Source organism: Pristis pectinata, chromosome 28, assembly GCF_009764475.1.
Source record: "Pristis pectinata isolate sPriPec2 chromosome 28, sPriPec2.1.pri, whole genome shotgun sequence".
Classification (NCBI taxonomy): domain Eukaryota; kingdom Metazoa; phylum Chordata; class Chondrichthyes; order Rhinopristiformes; family Pristidae; genus Pristis; species Pristis pectinata.
Window position 1 is genome coordinate 2,067,246 of NC_067432.1, and position 23,704 is coordinate 2,090,949.

Here is a 23,704-nt window from a genome sequence, read left to right on the forward strand (position 1 = left end):
CCAGTCAGAATGCTCTCCATCGTACATCTGTAGAAATATGCAAGAATCTTTGGTGACCTACCAAATCTCCTCAAACTCCTAATGAAGTAGAGCCTCTGGCGTGACTTATTTGTGATTGCATCAATGTGTTGGACCCAGGATAAATCCTCTGAGATGTTGACGCCCAGGAACTTGAAGCTGCTCACCCTTTCCACATTGACCCCTTAATGAGGACTGGTGTGTGTTCTCCTGACTTCCCCTTCCTGAACCCACAATCAATTCCTTGGTCTTGCTGATGTTGAGTGCGAGGTTGTTGCTGTGACACCTCTCAACCAGCTGATCCATCTCATGCCTGTGTGCCTCCCCATCACCATCTGAGATTCCGCCAACAGTGGTGTTATTGGCGAATTTATAGATAGTGTCATTGCTAAATTGATAACTCTAGTAATGGCGTACTGCCCATGGTGTCAACATTCAATGAGCATCTCTCAATAAGGCAGCTACATACTGGAGAAATGGCTACCTGCTAGTTGTAGCCCACTGGCTGCTACCTGCTAGTTACAGCTTGCAATGAGTTTGAAGTCTGTTGATTCAAATCAGAAGAACATCTCTTTAAATAGTCATAGTGTGATGTTCTATAAAGATTGACAAAGGTCATAAGTTGCACCCAAAAGTTCTACGTTATGCTGCATGAGAAAATGTGGGTTGTGTGACTCGTGGCATCATGACGGAAGTGAAATGTGTGTTTTGTATGGATGCAATCACCTGGAGATGATCATTGGTATGATCCTAGGTAGGTAATGTTCTTGTGAAGCATGATTTGTAATAAGAAAGTGGGAATATGGATCCAGTTTCTGGACAATCAGCTACAATCTCAAGCATCAGAGATTCCGTACAACGTTGGTAGAAACACCACTGAGTTCAGTCACCCACACGCAAGACAACTACTAAGGTAAAGGTAACATTGCAAAAAATATAACTACCATGTTGTATTTAGTTTTAAAACCTATTTTAGACAAAAAATACATGCTGAATGATTTATTTATAGACAAATATACCGGAGTTATTACAAAGCAGTTTGACAACTAAAGCTCAAACTTGCACAGAAGTTGTTACATGGAAACAGTTCATTCAGCCCAGTCAGTCTGGAGTCATACAGCCATACAGCATAGAAACTGGCCATTTGATCCAACCCGTCCACACTGACCAGTGGGCACGGTTCTGTATTAATCCCTTCTCCCAGCACTTGGTCGATGGCTTCTGTGCCTAAACAATTCATGTGCTCATCCAGACGCTTGTTAAATACTCTCAGTGACCCGGTCCTGGTGTTTATCTCCCACAAAAGCAGCAACAACAACAGAGCAGGAAAACAGGATGCTTGACTTGATTTGATAGTTAGACGCGTTAGGACATATGTGATCAAAAACCTGGTTAAAATTGTAAGATTTTTGGATCATCTCAGAATCGGAATCAGAATTAGATTTATTATCACTGGCTTACATAACATGAAATATGTTGCTTTGCAGCAGCAGTGCAGTGCAAAGGCATAAACATTACTAAAAATAACAAAAATAAATAAATAGTGCAAGAAAAAGGAATAACAAGGTAGTGTTCCTGGGTTCATGGACCGTTCAGAAATCTGATGGTGGAGGGGAAGAAGTTGTTCCTGAATTGCTCTTCAGGCTCCTGTACCTCCTCCCCGATGATAGTAACGAGCAGGGGGCATGTCCCAGATGGTGAGGGTCCTTAGGTGACGGAGGCCTCCTCAGCAAGGTTTAGGGAGGGAATCCAGAGCTTGGGGCCCAGGCAGATGAGGTGGGACTACCAGTGGTGAAGTGATTAAGGTCAAGGCTGGAGATCTGAGGATGGAAGCTGAGGACCCTGGTGCCGGGAGGAGTTAGATCATGGAGAGATTTGAAAACAAGGGTGCGAGTTAAATTGAGACATTGCTGGAGCCAGTATAGGTCAGTGAGCACAAGTGATGGGTGAATGGGACTTGGTGCAAGTAAGGAGGCAGCAGCTGTGTCTAATCCCCAATGCCAGCTCTGTCTTCTGTCCTTCATTATCCTTTACTTCATCCACCTGCCTAACCCATTAAATGTTGGTCGTAGTTCTGCTTCAATCAGTCTCATGGTCCTTTGAGGAAAGACTTGTTTAAATCTGACGATGATTGGATGTTTCTGAAGCACCCCACCAGTCTCACAGTAAGTGCATTTTGACATTACTGTGAATCAGCACATTTTTCAACATGTAATCCTTGATGTAATGAATATTTCAAATGAGCAAACTCGCTTAGCTAATCTATGATAATGAAGCTGAGTAACAGAATGTTTAAACTAGCCATTATTCCTCATCAGACCTGTTATCAGAAGTATTGTAGTGTTTCACAGCTCCACGGAAATCCTCAGGGAGATTCATATCTGTTTCTTTTCTCTTTGTTGTGGATGCTCATTCACTGGAGAGTTTTGAGTGATTGTTTAGAAAACTGTGACCTTTCCTGTCAGATTAATGTTAAGATCCCTCCAGGATCAACACTTCCCCCATGTAACAGGTTAACCTGGCCTTGTGTACTACACCAGCAAGGTCACATTTAGAATACTTTAAATACTCGGGGACTGGAGAAGGCCCAGAGATCAAGAGGAACAGTTCTACGATTTTGGGATTCGATATGAGGAGAGCCACAAAGCTGAGGGGAGGCAGTGGGGAATACCCAAAGCTTTAAGTTCTGTGAGGGTGATCTTCTGCTTCTTTCTAATATAGTTCCTTGGGAAAGAGGATGATTTGCTTCCCCTCTGGTTCTGTGTGTTTTGATGTGGTCAATGTAGAAACCAAAGGTTCTTGCAGATGTGGGGCGAGAGGTGGTTGATGGGAAAGGTGGGTGAGTAGTTTGTGAGGTGGTTTACAGCGCTGTTTACATAGAACCTCGGTGTGCTCCTGATTCCAATACCATCCAGAATGCTTCTCCACTTTGAGTGGTTGAGGGCCAAAAGTTTCCAGCAATCAAGGGCATTTCTTCAAGGAGTCTTTGAGCATATGAATTGAGGCAGTTATCAAGTGTAGTTGTGGGAGGGGAAGCAGAGTTCGTGTCTTGTGCTCTGACACTTTCTTCTCTAATGATGCAGATGAATTGAAAACCTGAATATGAAAACATAATGCCTTTGTGGAGGATGCTTTGTGGTGTTGGGCCTTACTGACCGGGTGTGTTGACTGCCAGGCAGGTAAGTCTGCTTTCTACTGCCCTTCCCTCTGCACCCTCCACCATCAGCCTCCTCCCGAGTTCTCTCCTCCACTTTCAGTGATGTTACTGGACCAACAATCCTGAAATGTGGGTTCAAATCTCAGCACATGAATATCTGAAGTTTAATATTAAGAGAAACTATCAATGATAAAACTAGTGTCTGTTTAGCAAAGTTCTTCAGGGAAGGAACCTTGCATTCTGTGATTCCAGTCCCACACTCATGGAGACATCAGTCAGACTCCATTGTTTCCAACAGGACATTCAAGGAGGCTGACCAGCACATTGTCAGCACAAGCAGGGCAAGGACAGAAAGTGCCACCTTTTCAGTAAGAATGAGTCACCTCACAATGTTGCTGACAGGGCATTGTTTACCTAGAAGCCTCGATAAGGCCCAGAATACATAAGGCTTGGAATGAGGTTTGGAGGGCCTGTAGGTACAGGGACAGGCCATTGAGTCAGAGTAACAGAGGAGTTCCAGGGATGTTACGGGCCACGAGGAAAAATTGGAGGTGTGCGGCAATGGCTGATACTCATTCCAGGAAAATGGAAGTAATAAATAGGAAGTAAATGTGGAATTCTAATGCAAAATATGATAAAGGTATGCACAATAAGACTGACATTTTAATCTCAACAGTACAGAGAACAAGATGATGCCGTGTTATGAGAAATAATTGGAAAAAGTGATCCACGGAGCCTGTGAATGGTTAGTGTTGTGCAGGTACAGTGCGGTGTGGCCGGAGGAAATTAAAACAGAAAATGCTGGAAATACTTAGCAGGTCAGGCAGCGTCTGTGGAGCAAGAAAAAAGTTAGCATTAACCCCATTAATTCCAGCATCTTTTGCTTTTATTTCAGATTGCCAACATCTGCAGCATTTTGCTTTTGGATTAAAAGGGAAACATGGATACAGGAATTGATAATAAAAAAACTTAACCAAAAAAAAATGGAAAGTGAGACAAACAAAATATCTGCTGGAGGACCTCAGCGAAGTGGATTGAGCAGCATCTGTGGGGGGAAGTGAACTGTTGATATTTTGAAGGCCTGCATCAGGAAATGAGGTTGGTAATAATCCCCCACACTGTTGCACATGGGGCGAAGGCCACGTGTAGACCAGGTGTAGGACAGGAGCAGGAGTTGGGGTCTGCAGGGACAACATTACGTACGCACCCACAGTTCCTGTCATGTAATAAGATTGTGGCTGATGTGACTGCACCTGTGACTACAGGAGAGGGTGGTAGAGGTGGGTTCACTGTGGAGAGAACTGGACAATGGGGTGAGCTGGATGCTCTCACAGAGAGCAGGCTGAGACTGAAGGGATTTCTCCTGTTCTGTTATGTTTCTATGACAACACTTCTAAAGTGCCTGGCTGGTGTAAACTGGAGACACAGGAGGCTGCAGATGCTGGAAATCTGGAGCAACACACAACACACTGGAGGAACTCAGCGGGTCAGGCAGCATCTGTGAAGGGAAATGACAGTCAACGTTTTGGGTCGAGACCCTTCATCGGGATTGGAAAGAGGGGAGATAGCTGGTATAGGGGGAAGGGGTGGGACAAGAGCTGGCAGGTGATAGGTGGATCCAGGTGGGGGGGGGACAGGGCGATAGGCAGGTGAGGGGGGGAAGAGTGGGAATGATGTGCGAAGCTGGGAGGTGATAGGTGGAAGTGACAAAGGGTTGAAGAAGCTGGAATCTGATAGGAGAGAACAGTGGATCATGGAATAAAGTGAAGGAGGTGGGAGGAGTGTGTGGGTGATGGGCAGATGGTGGGGGAGGGGGTGATGGGGGCTGGTGGGATAAGGGGGACAGAGGGGAGTGGTTATCGTCAGTTAGAGAATTCAATGCTCATGCCATCAGGTTGGAGACTGCCCAGGCAGAATATGAGGTGCTGTTCCTCTAATCTGCATCTAGCCTCAATGTGGCAGTGGAGGAGGCTGTGGACAGATGTGTTGGTCTGGGAATGAGAAGTGGAATTAAAATGGCTGGTCACTGGCTGGTGTGGCGGACAGAGCAAAGGTGCCTGCTAGCTCTTGCTCCACCCCTTCCCCCCACTTTTTTATACCGGCTACCTCCCCTCTATCTGATGAAGGGCCTCGACCTGAAATGTCGACTGTTCATTTCCCTCCACAGATACTGCCTGACCCGCTGAGTTCCTCCAGTGCTTTGTGTGTGGCTAGGTGTGAAGCCCCGGGAAAACCTGATATTGTAGAAGATGCTATTTAAATGTATGATTCCTTCTTTGATCACAATGATTACATTTCTATTTTAAATTCCCGCAAACGCATTTAGAATGGCAATATCCTATGTAAACACGTCACGCCGCGACCACACGCCCCCTGTTGGCCGTGGTGCTGTATTGCTGGTAGGTGGGTCTAATTACAGCATTTGAACGATAGATAGGGACACGGTGTTTATCATGGGCCATCGGGACATGGGGTAAAATGTTCGCTAATTCACACAGAGAGGTCGCAGTGACCCACTTTATTCGGTTACCATTTGAAGCAGGAAGTTTTGCGCTCTAACCCGCCCTTTCCCGGGTGAAGTTTACCCCATCTGCGCCCATTCATTTCCTGGTTGAACAGTAACGGCCGTTGCGCCCCGTCCTGTCCCTCCCCCCCTACATCCCACACCCCCCCACCCCCTACATCCCACAACCCCCCCGCCCCCCTCTACATCCCAACCCCCCCCGCCCCCCTCTACATCCCAAACCCCCCCGCCCCCCTCTACATCCCAAACCCCCCCCGCCCCCCTACATCCCAAACCCCCCCCGCCCCCCTACATCCCACACCCCCCCGCCCCCCTCTACATCCCACACCCCCCCGCCCCCCCTACATCCCACACCCCCCCCGCCCCCCCTACATCACACACCCCCCCCGCCTCCCCTACATCACACCCCCCCCCGCCCCCCCTACATCACACCCCCCCCTACATCCACACACCCCCCCCACATCCCACACACCCCCCCCACATCCCACACACCCCCCCCACCCCCCCTACATCCCACACACCCCCCCCACATCCCACACACCCCCCCCACCCCCCTACATCCCACACACCCCCCCCACCCCCCCCTACGTCCCACACACCCCCCCACCCCCCTACGTCCCACACACCCCCCCACCCCCCCTACATCCCACACACCCCCCACCCCCCTCCTACATCCCACACCCCGCCCCCGCCCCCCGAACACCCAGCCGAGGCGCTGACGCATTTCCGCAGCCCGCCCCGGGACGTGCTCAGAGGCGGGGGGATGTGGCGGGCGGCTGCGGGCAGCTGGATACAAAGAGTCGGGCGGCGGCGCCTCGTTACATTTGTAGCCGCGCAGTGAAACATTGTGGCTGCGGCGGGACAGGGCGGGCAGAGCCGGCGCTTCCGTGAGCCGCGGGCGGCGGAGGAGGGACGGGAGAGGTCGGCGGCGGCGGGAGCGGGAGGGGCGACGCTCTAACCCCACGTGTGTGTGCGCTGCCCGGACCGGGCCAGCACCCAGCGTCCGGGCCAGGATGCCCAAGAAGAAGCCGGGACCCATTCAACTGCACCCGAGTCCCGATGGATCCGCGATCAACGGCACCACTTCCGCAGAGTAAGAGAGTTCGCCCCCTGTTTATAAATAGTGCTGATGGCGGCCGGTTCCCCTCCCTCCCAATGAATGGGACGGGCGCTGACAGTTTCCCGGCCAGGAGCGGGCTTGGCCCGAGGAGCCCGCGGGCTCCGCTCTGCGCCCGGAGTGAGTGGCTCCGACGTATTTTGGACGCGGTGCCCGCCCGTGGACGGCGACCTCTAGCGCAGTGTGTCCGGGCCACTCCCCGCTGGGAAAGGCGAACCCTGTTACTGGAGAGCGGGGCTCTCACGCACACAGGGCCGTGAATCAGTGTGTGGGGAGAGGGGCCCCGAGGCCGGGCTCGGCCCGGTGCTGGGGACCGAACTTGGGGCTCGGCAGGGAAGGCGCGGCCCTCGGTGGTGCAGTAGAGCGGACAGTGCAGGGGGAGCAGGTTACAGAGGGAGGGCAGTGTGGTCAGTAAAGAAAGTTTGGGAGATCAGGGAACGGGGGAAAATTCTAACTGGAAATAAATTGCAGAACAATTAAACACATTGGTTCTGCCTTCACAAAGGAGAACACAAGTACACCTCAGATATGGTAGGGAATCAAGGGTCCAGAGAGAGGGGAACTGAAGGAATCAGTATAAGTAAGACAGTGTTGGGGAAGTTAATGGGGCTAAAGTATTCCAGGGTAATAAAACATCTGGAGACACACAGACTGCAGATGCTGGAATCTGGAGCAACACACAAGATTCTGGAGGAACTCAGCAGTTCAGGCAGCATCTGTGGAGGTAAATGGACAGTCTACGTTTCAGGTCGAGACCTTTCACCTGGATGTCCAGATAAAGGGTCTCGACCTGAAACATTGACCGTCCATTTCCCTCCACATATGCTGCCTGACCCACTGAGTTCCTCCAGCGTCGTGTGTGTTGCTAATAAGGGAAGTGGCCCAGGAAATGGTGGATACATCGGTGGCCATGTTCCAAAATTCCTCAGATTCTAGTGCAGCTTCTACATTGGAGGGTGGCAAATGTAACCCCATGGTTTACTTAAAGGAGGAAGGGGGAAAAACAGGGAATTACAGACCAGTCATCCCAATGTCAGCAGTGGGGGAAATGCTGGAATGTGTTAAGATGCAATAACAGGACACTTGGAAAGCATTAATGGGATTGGACAAAGTCAGCATGGGTTTATGAAGGGAAATCACACTATACAAATCAACTGGACTTCGAGGATGCAAGAGGTAAAATCAATGATGGAGAATGAGTGTGTTTGGAGTTTTAGAAGGTCTTTGAGGGTGAGTGAGGTGCTGCAGGGATCAGTGCTTGGGACCCACAGGTTCACTATCTAAGTCAACTGACATCTCCTCGATTGAAGACAGCATAAAGCTGGGAAGGAGTGTGAGCTGTACGAGGGATGCAAAGGGGCTCTTGTGTGATTTTTAGGCAAGTTGGACGAGTGGGCAATTGCAGCAGATTGCAGTTTAATGTGAATAAATGTGTGGTTAGCCACTTTCTTTCTAAAAGCAGGAAGACGCTATTATGTGAATGGTGATGGGCTGGGAAAGGGGGAGGTGCGTGAAGCCAGGGCGATCTTGTCGCTGATAGCAAGTGTTCAGGTTCAGATAGCAGGTAGGAAGGTGAATGGTCTGTGGGCTTTTGTTGTAGGAGCAAAGATGTCCTGCTGCCACCCCATCTGGAGTCTTGTGCGTGTGTTTGATCTCCTTATCTGAGGAAGGATGTCCTTTCTGGGAAGGGAGTGCACTGAAGGTTCACTGGACTGATCTCTGGGATGGCAGGACTGATGTATGAGGAGAGATCAGTTCAATTAGGCCCATGTCCACTGATGGGAAGAATGAGAGAGCATCTCATTAAAAAACTATAAAATTCGAACAGGACTCAATACAGGGAGGGTTTCCCATTACGTAGAGAGTCTAGAACTTGGGATCACATACTCAATGTATGGACTCTGCCATTTAGAACAAAGTTCAGGAGAAATTTCTACAGCCAGAGGGTGGTGAACCTGTGACATTTTCTACCACAAAAGACAGTGGAGGAGTCATGTATTTGAGCAGGAAGTGGATCTATTTCTTAATGACAAAGGCTCCAGGACATGGGGGGGGGGGGGGGGGGGTCGCGTGCGGCAGCCGGGGGGTGGGTGGCAGGAACAGGGTACTGAGGTGGTTGCTCAGTCATATCGGGTTGAATAGTGCATCAGGACTTAAGGGCTGAATGGCCTCTTCCCGCTCCTATTTTCTACATTTCTGTGTATAATTGGGCCAAGGTGCTCAGCTGGAACTATCTATATTCCAAAGTTGTATGTCCTAATTGGTTTTATGTTTCTGTTATTTAACTCAAGGTACAGAGGATTGGTTAATTTAATGGACTAGCATCCAGAGACCTGTCCTGTAATCTGAAGACACAAGTTAAAATTCCACTGCAGAGTTGGGCGTGTGCTGTGTGAGGGTGCTGGGGGTGTGGGGCAGGTTGTAGGGGTGAGAGGGGGGATGGTGGGTGCATGGATTCCTTTACTGTGCTTGTACCTGAAAGCAGGAGAACTTCCAGGGGATTGCTCAAGAATGTGGTGTGAACCTGAAACAGAGGAAATTCCTGATGATTGCAGGAATGTTGCTCAATTTTTTTCATCTCAGCAACAAACAGGTATTTGAACAGTATGTGCAGCACTGCAAATCATGTTCGATGCTGCCCAGGTAGCTTTGGGAGCCGTGTCCAGTAACACTAATGTGTTTGATTCATTAACTACCTAACAATCACAAAGGAAGTTTTTAGGAAAGATTCTTAAAATAGTCACAAATAATTTGGTTTGAAATATCCACGGTGCTGGGACGGAGGTGGGTCGTATTCAACAATCTCACCTCTCCTGGAGCTGCTGCTTGGTCGGAGTCTTCTCGCCTCCATGGTAGTAACCACGGTGAGTGGGATTGGTGAGGCTCCAGGTTATAGCTGGCCTTGCACACAGTGGGAGCTCAAGGTCACTGAAGGGGTTAGTTGAGTGTGTACCCTTTGGGAGGGGAAATCAATGCATGATTCACAGTCTGAAGTTGTATCGTGAGCACCAGGGACTGCGTTATAGGGAGAGGTTGGACAGGTTAGAACTTTATTCCTTGGAGCATAGGAGACTGAGGGTGATCTTGTAGAGCTGTATAAGATCATGAGGGGCATAGATAGGGTGAATACACAGTATTTATCCCAGAGTTGTATGTCAAGAGCTAGAGGGCATAGGTTCAAGGTGAGCGGGGGAAGATTTGAACAACTTTTTTTACACAAAGGATGGTGTCCATGTGGAATGAGCTACCAGGGGAAGTGGATGAGGCGGGTACAATAACTTTCAAAAGACAGTTGGACAGGTACATGGACTGGGAAGGTTTAGAAGGTTATGGGCCAAATGCTGGCAAATGGGATTAACTTGGACAGGCCATGTTGGTTGGCATGGACCAGTTGGGCCGAAGGGCCTGTTTCTGTGCTGTATGACTCTAACTCTGTGATTCTACCATGAAATATTTTAGTTTTTGATTAGTGGAGTTGGAGACTTGATTGAAACACAAGATCCTGAAGTTATAGAGAGATATGGTTTGGAAACGGCCCTCCCATCGTGTCCCCACCGACCATCAACTAACCATTGACACAAATCCTACGTTAGTCCCATGTTTTATTCTCCCCATGATCCATACGACGTTCCCCAGATTCTACCCCTCACCCACACACTGGGGATAATTCACAGTGGCCAATTAACCTCCCACATCCCAAAGACGTGCGGGAAACTGGAGCACCCAGGAGAAATCTACACGGTCACGGAGAACGTGCAAACTCCACACAGACAGCACCTGAGGTTAGGATTGAACCTGGGTCTCTGGCGCTGTGAGGCAGCAGCTTTACTAGCTGTACCACAGGGTGTGGATAGGCTGGGTGTGGAGAGGATATTTCCTCCTGTGTGAGAATCCGGTCAAAGGAGTCGGGGTCACCCGTTTAAGACGAGAATGAAGCATTTATTTTCTCCAGGAGTTGGGAGTTTGCAATTCTCTTCCACAAAATATGGGTGAAGCACTTTCTCTGAATATTTTAAAAGTAGATTTTTTTTGATAAGCAAGGAGGTGAAAACTTACCTTGGGTTGATGGGAACGTGGAGCTGAGGTCACAGTCAGATCGACTGTGGTCTATTGAATGGCAGAGCAGGTTTGCAAATCTGTCTGTGCTGGTGACCCTGCATTCAGCTGCAACGACTAAACAGTGCTATATTTGCAACAAAAATATTTACTTTTGAGAGCTCTCTGAAGTAGGGATCAGATTTACTTAATCCAAGAAATATTTGGTGAATGCTTGCCACATAATATTTCATGTCATGACAACATTGAAGGTGCAGGTATGTGTGTGTGTGTAATAAAAATGTTAAATATGAAAATACTGGGAACGGAGTAATGTATCAAATGGATAATAATTTCTCTAATGTGGAAAGAATCATTCTGGAAAAGGTAATCACTGACAGGTATTCAAGTGAATGTTGCCCAGGGAATTGTCTTGTGTTTTGTAGCAACATTGATCCTCTCCAGTGGAAATTTTCATTCCAGTCTACTGGAATTCTGAAAACACTGTCTGCAGTGGCTCTCAGGAAGTATTCAGGAGGGTAATTTTCAAACTTTACCTTGGGAAGTAATTGTCAATGTGGGTTTGAGGAAAATTCAGGTACCTGAGCTCTCAAATCCTGGCTGGGCTTCCTAATGCACGGCTGAGGGCGTGCTGCACGGCTGAGGGCGTGCTGCACGGCTGAGGGCGTGCTGCACGGCTGAGGGCGTGCTGCATCTCTGGTGCTGCTGTCCTTTTGCTGAAACAAATGTGATACTGAGGCTCTGGGGACAAAATAGATCCCACTGTTCTACCTGAAGGGGGTTTTCCCCAAGTCCTGCTCGGTATTTATCCCTCAACCAGCATCACAAAAACGGTGGATTATTCAGTTATGTTTCGTTGCTGCCGGTCGAAGCTTTCCATGTGCCAGTTGGTGCATGGTTCCTGCTCTCAGCAACATCCACACCGCAGTGGGAGAGCACCAAGGCTGTGGGAAGGACTATGGGCCCCCAGGGCCAATATCCATTTGCCCCCATTCCCCAACAAGGAACGGCCCATAGTTTCTGGGCTGCAGCAAGGGACTGGTTCAGCCAGCTCAGCCCATGCCTGAATGTGGTCCTGGAACTGCTGCAGGCAGACAAGGACAGGTCCATTTACTGAAGAATTGTCGATAGAATTGAAATCATGCAGCTGCCGGTGAACATCCCCACTTCTCGCCCACGATGGAAGGATGGACATTGAAGGTGGTTGGGCTGAGGAACTCCTGCAGTGATGGCCCGAGGCCGCAGTGATTGAGCTCTTGTGAAGCATGACACCAGTGGCTGGAATCTTTTACCTTTGCTGCTGGGTGCCAGCACTCACTGAAGCCACTCAGTCCAATGTTGCCTTGATATCAGGGGCAGTCACTCTCGCATCTAGAAGTTAGCACTTTGGCCTATGTTTATACCAAGGCTGTGCATTATTGAGCAGATTATTGGGGAGTTACTGCTGCTGGATAGCAGTGTTGATGATGCCTTGCAGGACTGCTTGTTGGGAGTAGACTGACTGATCTACCGGAGGCTGATTGTGGTGTTACTGATAGCAGCACTTTTGGAGATTGTCTCTTGTATCTGATCATCTGGTGTATGTTAAAGTTTACATACCTCCTGAAGCTGCCTTTGTATTGTATAAACTGAATATTGATGTAAACAGTTCTCGGCAGTGAGGCACTTGGGTACCGCAGGACGATGGTGTGTCTGGAGGTGTTAATCTGGCCACATTGTACTGATCAAATGTGGAAGGCATTGTCTGTTGGAATCATTGTCTAAACATGTTACTCCTGATGTTCTGCTCAGTTTAAGAGCGTCCAGGGGTTTTCCTCCTTTTGCTTTGGGGATTGGATGGATCTTACTGGGGTGTTTTGAAGATGAAAGGACTGGGTAGGGTGGAGAGAAGGAGAGCTTTCTTCCGTTGGCAGGTGCAGAGTCTAGAAAAGGTGCAGAAATTTAACATTCAAACCAGGGTGACGTTGGGAAGTTCTCCTTCACACACCAGGCAGTGGGATGTTAAACATGTTCCTGTGGGTACGAGGGCAGAGAGTTCTCCTGGTGGTTCATCACCACCCCTCCCTCCACCAACACAACCCCACCCACCAGCTATTTGGAGGTTGGGGCAGAGGGTGAAGCATTTGTGCCCAGATCACAGCAGAGAGTTCAATCTCTGCATCTTGTCTGCTGAAGTTTGGAATGTTTGAATTATACAAATCATTTATGCTTTGTTGGAATTGGTGATGTCTCATGTCAGGGAGTGACTGTTTATTTTGAGTATCTTCCCCCTTTCTATCCTGGGAGAGTGAACTGGTTCCAGCTGTGCATTCTGGGAGGTTACCACAAATATGGAGGCAATATGCCCCCTTTCCTCACCTCATTTCATCAATGTGAGAAATGTTGTTTTATATTTACCCCCTTGGTTAGATTATTGGAGGGCAGCTTGTACCTTTTAAATGTTTTTAAAATTTCCATTCTTGTCCTTGTGTCCTTCCTCGGCCCAGGCCTGTAATTCTGACCTTTCCCTACCCGTCCAACTTTGGCTTCTTCATCACCCCGGTTGTAAAGGCTCCAGCGTCGATGGTCGTACCTTCAGCTGCTGGGGCCCTGAGCTCAGGAATTCCCTCTGAATTCCTTCAGCCTCTTCCTCCACAATTGTTCCTTAAAACCTCTCCCTGTTTCCTCCTTCTTGTCAGGTTATTCCTGTGACATGGCTCAGCATTTTGCTGCATAAATGCTGTTGTTGGTGGAGTCCTGGGGACCAGTTCCCACCGCGGGTTGGAGCAGCCCAGAGGTACCAGGCACTCCCAGTCTCCCTGCTCAGTCTAACATTTTCTCCATTTTATCCATAGTTTCCCTTAAGGGTTTGATTCTCTTGGCTTCAATGGCTTAAAGTCAAAGTCATAAATCCATGTATACACAGGTGCAATGAAAAACTTGTAGCAGCATCACAGGCACAGAGCATCAGATAAGCAGCATTCACAAGAAAAACATAAATTAAACATAAATTATACACAATTTTTACAAGAAAGGTGGGGTAATTTTCAGGGTTAAAACCACTTGAAGAGTGATCCTCAGACTGGTTTCCATTCACCAGCCGCTGAGTGAATTCTGTTTTTGTTCTTGAGACTGGATTGGAACTGGTTTGGATGCTGCTCACTGCCTGGGGCCTTGATTGGTCGGGCTCAGAAATTCATCTGTTTGGGAATTCTCGAGCTAATGCGCAGCTGGCTGTTCCGTGTTGCAACACGTTCGACGTTGGAGCTTCATCCGGTGTTTGGTGCAGCCTGAGGTGGCACATTTTAAAGTTACCGAGTGCATTAGCACAGAGGCAGACCCTTTGGCCCACCTGCTCTCTGCCAGCCCTTCTCCACGTGAGCCTCTTCTCACTCCCTCTACCCCCATGAATCCTCTTCCTCATCCTCTGTGATTATCCAGCTTCCCTTGACAAGTTAGATTAAGGAGAATTCTAGAAGTATATCAGGAACAAGAGGGTAGCCAGGGAAAGGGTGGGTCTCCTGCGGACCAAAGGGGTAATCAATGTGTGGATCCAGGGGATGTGGGTGAGGTCCTAAATGAACGTTCTCATCTGTATTCACCAACGAGAAGAACGTGAAAGAGTGCATTCAGGGAGGTTTACGTTAATAGTCTAGAGCAGCATTAGGAAAGTGGTTGGGGGTGGGTGGGGAGGGAGGGAGGTGTTAGATGTCAAAGGATACATAAAGGTTGATATCCCCAGGACTGGATGAGTTCTATCCCAGGACAGTATAGAGAGCAAGGGAGGAGATTGCTGGGGCCCGGACACAGACTTTGCATCTTTGTTAACCACAGGTGGGGTGCCAGCAGACTGGAGGAGAGCTAACGTTGCTCCCTTCAGCCAGATATCTACAGGCTGAGCCTTGTGTCAGTGGTAGGGAAATTATTTGAGCAAATCCTAAGGGATAGAATTTATGTACATTTGGGAAGGCAGGGCTGAGCAGGGATAGTTAGCAAGGCGCTGTGCGAGGGGAAATCCTGCCTCACTAATTTGAGTTTTTTGAGGCGGCAACTAAGATGAACTGAAGGCAGGATGGAACTTGGTTTATTATTGTACTCAGACCATTGTATCTTCTGCCCAATTGGAGGGGGGAGAAGAGAGAACGTCCAGGATGGGTGGGGTCTTTGATTATGCTGGCTGCTTTACCAAGGTGGTGAGAGGTATAGACAGAGTCCAAGGAGGGGAGGTGCTGGGCTGTGTCCATAACTCTCTGCAGTTTCCATACCATATGGCAGGCAGAGCAGTTACCGTACCAAGCCGTGATGCATCCAGATAGGATGCTTTCTATGGTGCATCGGTAAAAGTTGGTGAGGGTCAAAGGGGACATGCAGAATTCCTTTAGCCTCCTGAGGAAGTAGAGGCGCTGGTGAGCTTTCTTGACCGTGGCGTCTACATGGTTGGATCAGGACAGGCTATTGGTGATGTTCCCTCCCAGGAACTTGAAGCTCTCAACCCTCTTGACCTCAGCACCGTTGATGTAAACAGGAGCATGTGCACTGCCCCCCCTTCCTGAAGTCAATGACCAGCTCTTTTGTTTTGCTGACATTGAGGGAAAGGTTGTTGTCATGACACCTTGTCACTAGGCTCTCTATCTCATCGTTATTTGAGATAAGGCCCCCTACGGTGGTGTCATCTGCAAACTTGTAGATGGAGTTAGAGCAAAATCTGGCCACGCATTCGTTAGTGTACAGGGAGTAGGGGGCTGAGGATGCAGCCTTGTGGGGTACCAGTGTTGAGGGTAATTGTGCCGGAGGTGTTGCTGCCTATCCTCACTGTTGATCAGGAAGTCAAGGATCCAGTTGCAAAGGCATGTGTTGAGTCCCAGGTCTAGGAGTTTGGTGATGTTTGCTTGGAATTATAGTATTGAAGGCAGAGCTGTAGTCAATGAACAATAGGCTAATGTAGGTATCTTTACTGTCCAGATGATCCAGAGGTGAGTGTAGGGCCAGGGAGATGGCATCCGCCATGGACTTGTTTCAGTGATAGGCAAATTACAGTGGGTTGAGGCTGTCTGGGAGGCTGGAGTTGATGCATGCCATGACCAGCCTCTTGAAGCACTTCATGATGGTGGATGTCAGAGCCACCGGGCGGTAGTCATTAAGGCACGTTACCTTGTTTTTCTTAGGTACCCGGATGATAGTGGTCTTCTTAAAACAGGTGGGAACCTCAGATTGAAGTAGGGAGAGGTTAAATATGTCTGCAAATTACCCCCACCAGTTGATCTGCAAAGGATCCAAGGACATGGCCAGGGACTCCATCTGGGCCAGGTACTTTCCACAGGTTCACTCTCCGGTAGACTGATCTGATGTCTGCAATGGTGACTGTTGTTGTTGTCTATATAGACTTCAGTAAGGCATTTGACGAGGTCCTGCATAGTAGGCTGGTCCAGAAGGTCAAAGCACATGGGATCCAAGGTGAGCTGGCTAATTGGATCTAAAATTGGCTCGGTGATAAGAGGTGGTGGGTTGTGGTAGACCGTTACTTTTCGGTTTGAAGACTGTTACCTGCAGTGTACTAGAGGGATCGGTGCTGGGACCATCGCTGTGTGTGATGTATACTGAGGACTTGGATGTGGATGTAGGAGTCGTGACCAGTAGGCTGCGGCTGATGTAAGTTGGAGGTGTAGGATGTTGTCTGAGGCTACAGCAGGATATGGATGGGGTGGAAAGTTGGGCAGAGTGTCGGGAGATGGAATTTAATCCCGACAAGTGCGAGGTGATGCATTTAGGGAAATCAAATCTGGGTAGAGCGCACACAGTAAATGCTGTTGATGAACAGAGAGACCTTGGGGTTCAAGTCCATCGTTTCCTGAAAGTGAACAGGGTGGTGAAGAAGGCATGTGGCATGCTTGCCTTCATGGTCAGAATAGAATATAAAAGTTGGGACATCATGTTGGTTATAGCACACTTGGAGTATTGTGTGTGGATCTGGAGAGAGTGGAGAGGAGATTCACCAGGAGGTTGCCTGGATTGGAGGGCTTTAGTTATGGGGGGAGATTGGGCAGGCTGGGCTTGTTTTCCCTGGAGTGAAGGAGGCTGAGGGGTGACCTGACAAAGGTGTATAAAATTTATAAGATGAATGGTAATTGGTATTGGTTTATTATTGTCACTTGTACCAAGGTACAGTGAAAAACTTGTCTTGCATATACTGTTCGTACAGATCAATTCATTACGCAGTGCATTGAGGTAGTACAAGTAAATAGAATCTTTTTTCCCCATGGTAAAGAGATCAAAAACTAGAGGGCATAGGTTTAAGATGAGAGAAAGGAGTCTTTGGCGATCTTTTTTCTTTACAGAGTGGTTGATACCTGGAATGCGCAGCCAGAGGATCGGGGGGAATCGGATACAATCACTACTTTAAGATACATTGAGACAGATAGGCAAGGCATGGAAGGACCCAGTCCTAATGTGGGGAAATGAGATTAGTGTAGATGGGTAGAGAGGTCAGCATGGATGTGGTGGGCCGAAGTGCCTGTTTTGTGTTGTACAATTCTGACTGACTCTTCCCTGTAAAGGCATCTGTAATTCATCCCGTGGGAGGGAGTTCCACATTCTCACTGCAGTCTGGGAATGAAGTTTATCTGGATTATTAATCACTCCCTCATGGCTCTTGGTTCTGTCTTTGGGTGGGAAATCTTTGTTCCTGCTTATTAAGGGGTTGGGAATGTGGAGCTGAGGTTACAACAGATCAGCCATGATCTTATTAAATGGCAAGGCAGGCTTGAGGGGCCGAGTGGCCTCCTGATTGGTGTGTTCATATGTAAATAATTTGTAAACTTGCTCGTCTTGTGTCTGAGTCTGAATCCCACTCCTGACAGCGCTCCTTTTTGGGTGGCACGGTAGCGTAGCGGTTAGCGGAACGCTTTACAGCGCCAGCGATCGGGGTTCGATTCCAGCCGCTCTCTGTAAGGAGTTTGTACGTTCTCCCCGTGTCTGCGTGGGTTTCCTCCGGGTGCTCCGGCTTCCTCCCACATTCCACGTACGGGTAGATTAATTTGGGTTTAAAATGGGCGGCGCTGACTCGTTGGGCCGGAAGGGCCTGTTATCACGCTGTAAATTTTTAAATTTAAAATTTAAAAAAAAGTCAGTCAGATTTATTATTACTGACACATGACATGAAATTTGTTGTTTTGTGGCAGCAGTACAGTGCAAGACATAAAAATCTATAAATTACTAAAGTAAATAAATGGTGCAAAAAACAGAATAACGACGTAGTGGTCATGGACCGTTCAGAAATCTGATGGTGGAGGGGAAGAAGCTGTTCCTGAATCATTGAGTGTGGGTCTTCAGTTTTGGGTGTGGTTCATTTTGTACCATTTTTCCAATGAAAAAGAGCCACAAGCTGTTAGCTCCTGGTTCTGGGATTACTTCCACCCCTCCCCACCACCTCTGCAATATTTTCACAGTCGAGTGGCCATGGTACATGGTTCTGCACACAGAGGTTGGACTTGTTGTGATACCCCCTCTATCCGGGTTAGGGAGGATGCATCAGTCTCCAGCACTCATTCCCCAAAGTGGTGTGCAGGTGATGGGGCTGGATTATAAGGGCTGCAGAAGACTGAGGGGGTGATTTAATAAAGGTGTTTAAAATGATGGGGAGGGTTGAAACTATTTCTCCTGTTGGGGAATCCAGAATGATCTTGGAATCAGAGCTGGGTCATTTTGGAGTGATTTCACACAAAAGGGGGCAGTTAAAGTTTAAACCCCTCCCCAGAGGCCTTGGAGATTGAGGTCGATTTCAGCTTCCAAAGCAGAGATCGATACAATCAAGGGATCTGCAGAAGCAAATGGGTCTGGGTCAGCTGTGATCTAACAGACCCCCAAATGTGCAGTTCCTACTTCGAAGGGGACCTTCCTTCACAACCCCCTCCCGTTCTCCACTCATTAAATTCATTCATTGAGCCTCCTCCCAATCCCAGCTTGCAAACCAAGGATCTAATTGAATGTCAGAACATAGGGGAGGGGTTGAATGGCTTCCTATTGATTCCCTGCTGACCAGCAGTGGCTTTGCCGTTGCAGATAACTGCACCCCAACTCGTCTTCTACTGTGGGAAAATTATCAAAAAATATTGAGGGGAAAGTAATAATTCTGCTGTTTTTAAAACAGAGAGAGGCCTGAATCATTTGCATAGAAACAGTACATGTTAAAAATCAATTCTTTAGTCTCCATGGTAACTGCAATTCTACCTGACGATGTCATGACAACAATCTCTTCAACTCATGCATCCTTTCATCATTACATCGTATCCTCGTTTCATTATTGCATGAAGTATAAAAGTATCAGTGGAATGGACGGTTTGTTGGCCCAAGGCCTCCCTGATTTGACAACAATTTAATGTGGCTGGGCTCTCTCTGGAAGACTCAAGTCTGCATCAAGTATCTAAACCAAGAACAGTAATTTGGAAAGCACCTTTGACTTGGCAAGTCGTCTCAATGCTCCTCACAGGAGCATTGATTAAATAACAAACATTTGAGACAACTGATCCAATGGTTGGTTAACAATGTTCAGTGGCGAATGAACTTGTAGAAGATGATGCACTTGATTCAGGTCTGTGTCTCAGTTGTTCCTGTCTGCTGGAGCAGGCAATCGTTCCCACCACTCTCGTGGCAATGTTTCGGTGACACTTATCTGTCTGCTTGGTGGGCTGCTCCCAATTCATCAGCTCAACGCTGGGCCCCAATCCATGTCATTGGGAACAGAATTCCCAAAGGATAGACAGCTGCACTGTAGTCAGAAGCACAAATCATCACCAACACTGAGGATACATGGATGTATTGAGAAAAGGGCACATTTCAAATTGAAAGTGATAAATCAATTAAATCCACTTTAATGCCAGACCTAATGGATCAGATGCAGCCTGCTGGCAGACCTTGATGAAGTGCATAATATTATCTCGTTCTGCTTTCAGCAGGAATATTTATGAATCGTTCTTGTTTGTACCATCTCATTAGTTATGTTAATAGACAGAAACAGCCATTGAAAGCCCACTGATGATAGAAGTTTTCATCAATAGGAGATGACACACTTACCCAGAGATGAGCAAGAACAAAGCTTTTATGTTCTGTTTGAGGGAGATTTCTTGAACAAATTGGTAATTTATTCATTTTATTTCACCTGCCTGTGTGGTGGTTGAGTGGGACCCATTCAGATCCGACCACTCTTGGATCCTCCAATTATTCATTCTGTTTGGGTAGTGGTTCAGTGAAAGGAATTCTGCCTCTGAGACGAGCTCACTGCCCCAGTACTGAGGGAGCACGGTACTATTGGAGATGTCTTTCAGATAGGAGGTTGTACTGAAAACTGCCTGTTCTATCACGCTGATGCAGAAAAGACCAGGGCAATAGTTCACAGCATCACAAGGTCAATGTTTATCTTTCACCCGTATGAAACCCCAAATTATCTGGTCATTTAGTTCATTGCTGCTGTGGGAGCTTGTGCAGTGTGTAAATCGATTACTGTGTTCGCCATGTTACAACAGTGACTACATTCTGCAGGAGCATCACTGCTTGTAAAGCACTTTGGTTTGTCTTAAGTTTGTGGGAAGGTGCTGTGGAAATGGCAAATGGTTAGTGGCAGCTGCTTGATTTAAATATGGCTGTTGAGGACTGTGTGTGTTACTCTGTCTTTGGTATCCAGCAGGTAAATTACTTCTTTATAACTAATCAGCTAATACATCGGTGATCTTTGTTTGCAACTGTTTGATGCTGTGCTTCATTCTAGAAAGAATATCTATTGACCTGCTCATGTTTCTAAAGGTGAGTCAGACTGTTCTGTGGCTTTGGCTGCACTGAAGTGTTGTGGGTGAGGAGTGTCAGTCTGCATTATTCAGAAAGCTTCCTAAGCCATCCTTCCTGCGCACACGGACCTCGTTCCCTCTGGGCAATCCACATCCAGTCTAAAGAATGTAAAGAATCTGTGTGTGCGCACACGTACCAAGCCCTGGAAATGTACAGACCGTGACTGTGATTTATCAGAATTGGAAATATATCAACATCACTGATAACTGCAAAAAGTTACAACATATATACTGGAAAATAATTAGCCACAATAGTGACTGCACAGATTGACGCTGCACAGATCAGCACATCAAAAGCCGGTACATCTATTATTTATCAGCAATTAGCAGCATTTAGCACAGCTAGTGTCATGCAGGGCTGAAAGCTGGATGTGGAGAGGAGGGTTGAGAGAAGCCACATCTTCCAGGCTTTGGAGGGGATGTAGTGACGGGCATCACACTGTTTGGCAGGGTAGTCTCATGTGGAGAAACAGAGGGATCTTGGGGTCCATGTCCATAGATCCCTCAAGGTTGCCATGCAGGTCGATAGAGTTGTTAAGAAGGCGTACGGTTTGTTGGCCTTCGTTAGTTGGGGTATTAAGTTCAAGAGCCGTGAGGTAATGTTGCAGCTCTATAAAACCCTGGTTAGACCACACTTAGAATAATGTGTTCAGTTCTGGTCGCCTCACTATAGGAAGGATGTGGAAGCTTTAGAGAGGGTGCAGAGATTTACCAGGATGCTGCCTGGATTGGAGAGCATGTCTTATGAGGATAGGTTGAGTGAGCTAGGGCTTTTCTCTTTGGAGAGGAGGATGAGAGGTGACCTGATAGAGGTGTACAAGATGATAAGGGGCATAGATCGAGTGGACAGTCAGACTTTTTCCCAGGGCGACAATGGCTAACATGAGGGGGCTTAATTTGAAGGTGAATGGAGGAAGGTACAGGGGGGATATCGAAGGCAAATTGTTTTACACAGAGAGTGGTGGGTGCCTGGAACGCACTGCCAGGGATGCTGGTGAAGGCAGATACATTAGGGACATTTAAGAGACTCTTAGATAGGCACATGGATGATGGAAAAATGGAGGGCTATGTGGGTTAGATTGATCTTAGAGTAGGTTAAAAGGTCGGCACAACATCGTGGGCTGAAGGGCCTGTACTGCACTGTAGTGTTCTATGTAGCTGGGGAGCCCACAGGAGGTCCAGTCGCCCGAGAGATGGCTGCAGAAGAAAGTCGTTGAAAATGACCCCCGGGGGGGGGGGGGGGGGGGGGGGGGGGGTGGAGTCCAGGTGCCACCTTGAGTTGTGTAGTTTTCCCTTGTTAAATCCTATATATTGATCGCAACCACATGGGCGTCTGTTCATTTCACTCCCAGGGACCTGGTAAATTGGTGAAAAGTGGAAAAACATCTTGCATACCGTTCATCCAGATCAGTTCATCACACAGAGCATTGAGGTAGTACGGGGAAAGTAATAACAGAGTGCAGAGTAAAGTGTTACAGTTAGGGGAAGTGCAGAGCAGGCAGTCGATAAGGTGCAAGGTCATAACGAGGTAGATTGTGAGGTCAAGAGTCTATTTTATCGTACTGGGGAACCATTCAATAGTCTTGTAACAGTGGGGTAGAAGCTGTCCTTGAGCCTGGTGTATGTGCTTTCAGGCTTTTGTATCTTCTGCCCGATGGAAGGGGGGTGGAGAGAATGTCCGCGGTGGGTAGGGTCTTTGATTACGTTGGCTGCTTTACAGAGGCAGCAGAGGGGAGGCTGGTTTCTGTGATATGCTGAGCCCATTCACTAAGAGGTTGCATCTTTGACTGTTGCTGGATGTCCCAGACTGCTAGCTGTTGTACAGGACACTCCCACAAACAGCACAGTAATAATGAGTGGGTGGTCTATTTGAAGGATAAAAGTGGGCCGGGATACAGGGAGACCTCTCCTATAAAACAGCCGTGGGATCCTTTATGTCCATCAGTGAGTGTGGCTGAGGCTGTGGTTTAACCTTCTGTCTGAAAGCTGTGACAGAGCAGCACTCCCTCTGTACGCTACAGACCACATTTGGAGGGTTGTGAGCAGTTTTGGGCTCCATATCCAAGGAAGGGTGTTCTGGTGTTGGAGAGGTTCCAGAGGTTTATGAAAATGATCCTGGGGATGAAAGGGTTAACACGAGGAGCATTTGATGGCTCTGGGCCTGTACTTCCCCCTTCCATTGGGGGGGGGGGGGGAGGAAAGAATTTCATTGAAAGGCCTGGATTGAGTGGATGTGGAGAGGATGTTTCCATCAGTAGGAGAGTCTAGGACCAGAGGGCACAGCCTCAGAATAGAAGGACGTCCCTTTAGAACAGAGATGAGGAGGAATTTCTTTAGCCGGAGGGTGGTGAATCTGTGGAATTCATTCCTACAGACCGCTCTGGAGGCCAAGTCATTGGGTATATTTGAAGCAGAGGTTGATAGGTTCTCGATCAGTAAGGGCATCAAAGGTTACTGGGAGAAGGCAGGAGAATGGGGTTGAGAGGGAAAAATAAATCAGCCATGATCGAATGGTAGAGCAGACTCGATGGGCCAAATGGCCTAATTCTGCTCCTATGTCTCATGGTACTAGAGTCGGCCTGCATGGTTCCGTGCTCGGTTCTGTGGATGGCACTTGAACCCCTCAAACTCTGGAGGTGTGCAGTGCCTCTGAGCGACAGGAGGCTGATGTAGGAAGCCTCTTGGCCCCTGTGATTGGCCGTCATTGAAACTAATCACTGTTCACCACACCAACTGCACTCGAGGAAACAGCCATGGCTTTTCCAGAGTTGTGTGTGTGTGTGCATACCAGTCCTCTGTCCACTCTGTTACTGTGGTAATTTGATGGTTGGGAAAAAACCCGACAACATTTAGTGCAACAAATATTTCTGAGGTGTGCTAACTATTGTGCAAGTATTCTCGGCTTGCTACACACCACAGATATCTGGGGCTGGTTGCCACACAGTGACTGGAGGAATGTGTCAGCAGTGTCAGTGACCCCAGGTCCGAGTTTGCCGTATGTCAGGTGAATTTTGAGG

The 23,704-nt window shown here is 48.0% G+C and overlaps 1 protein-coding gene across 1 annotated transcript in view; it reads left to right on the forward strand.

Annotated features, from left to right (window-relative positions):
- The first annotated feature begins 6,440 nt into the window (after positions 1–6,440).
- The window catches only part of map2k1 (mitogen-activated protein kinase kinase 1), a 38,619-nt gene continuing 21,355 nt past the window's right edge, over positions 6,441–23,704 (forward strand). Inside the window, exon 1 of the mRNA XM_052040239.1 lies at positions 6,441–6,792. Within this exon, the coding sequence (XP_051896199.1) occupies positions 6,713–6,792 (80 nt within the window). The 5' untranslated portion in view covers positions 6,441–6,712. The remainder of the gene's footprint in view (positions 6,793–23,704) is intronic.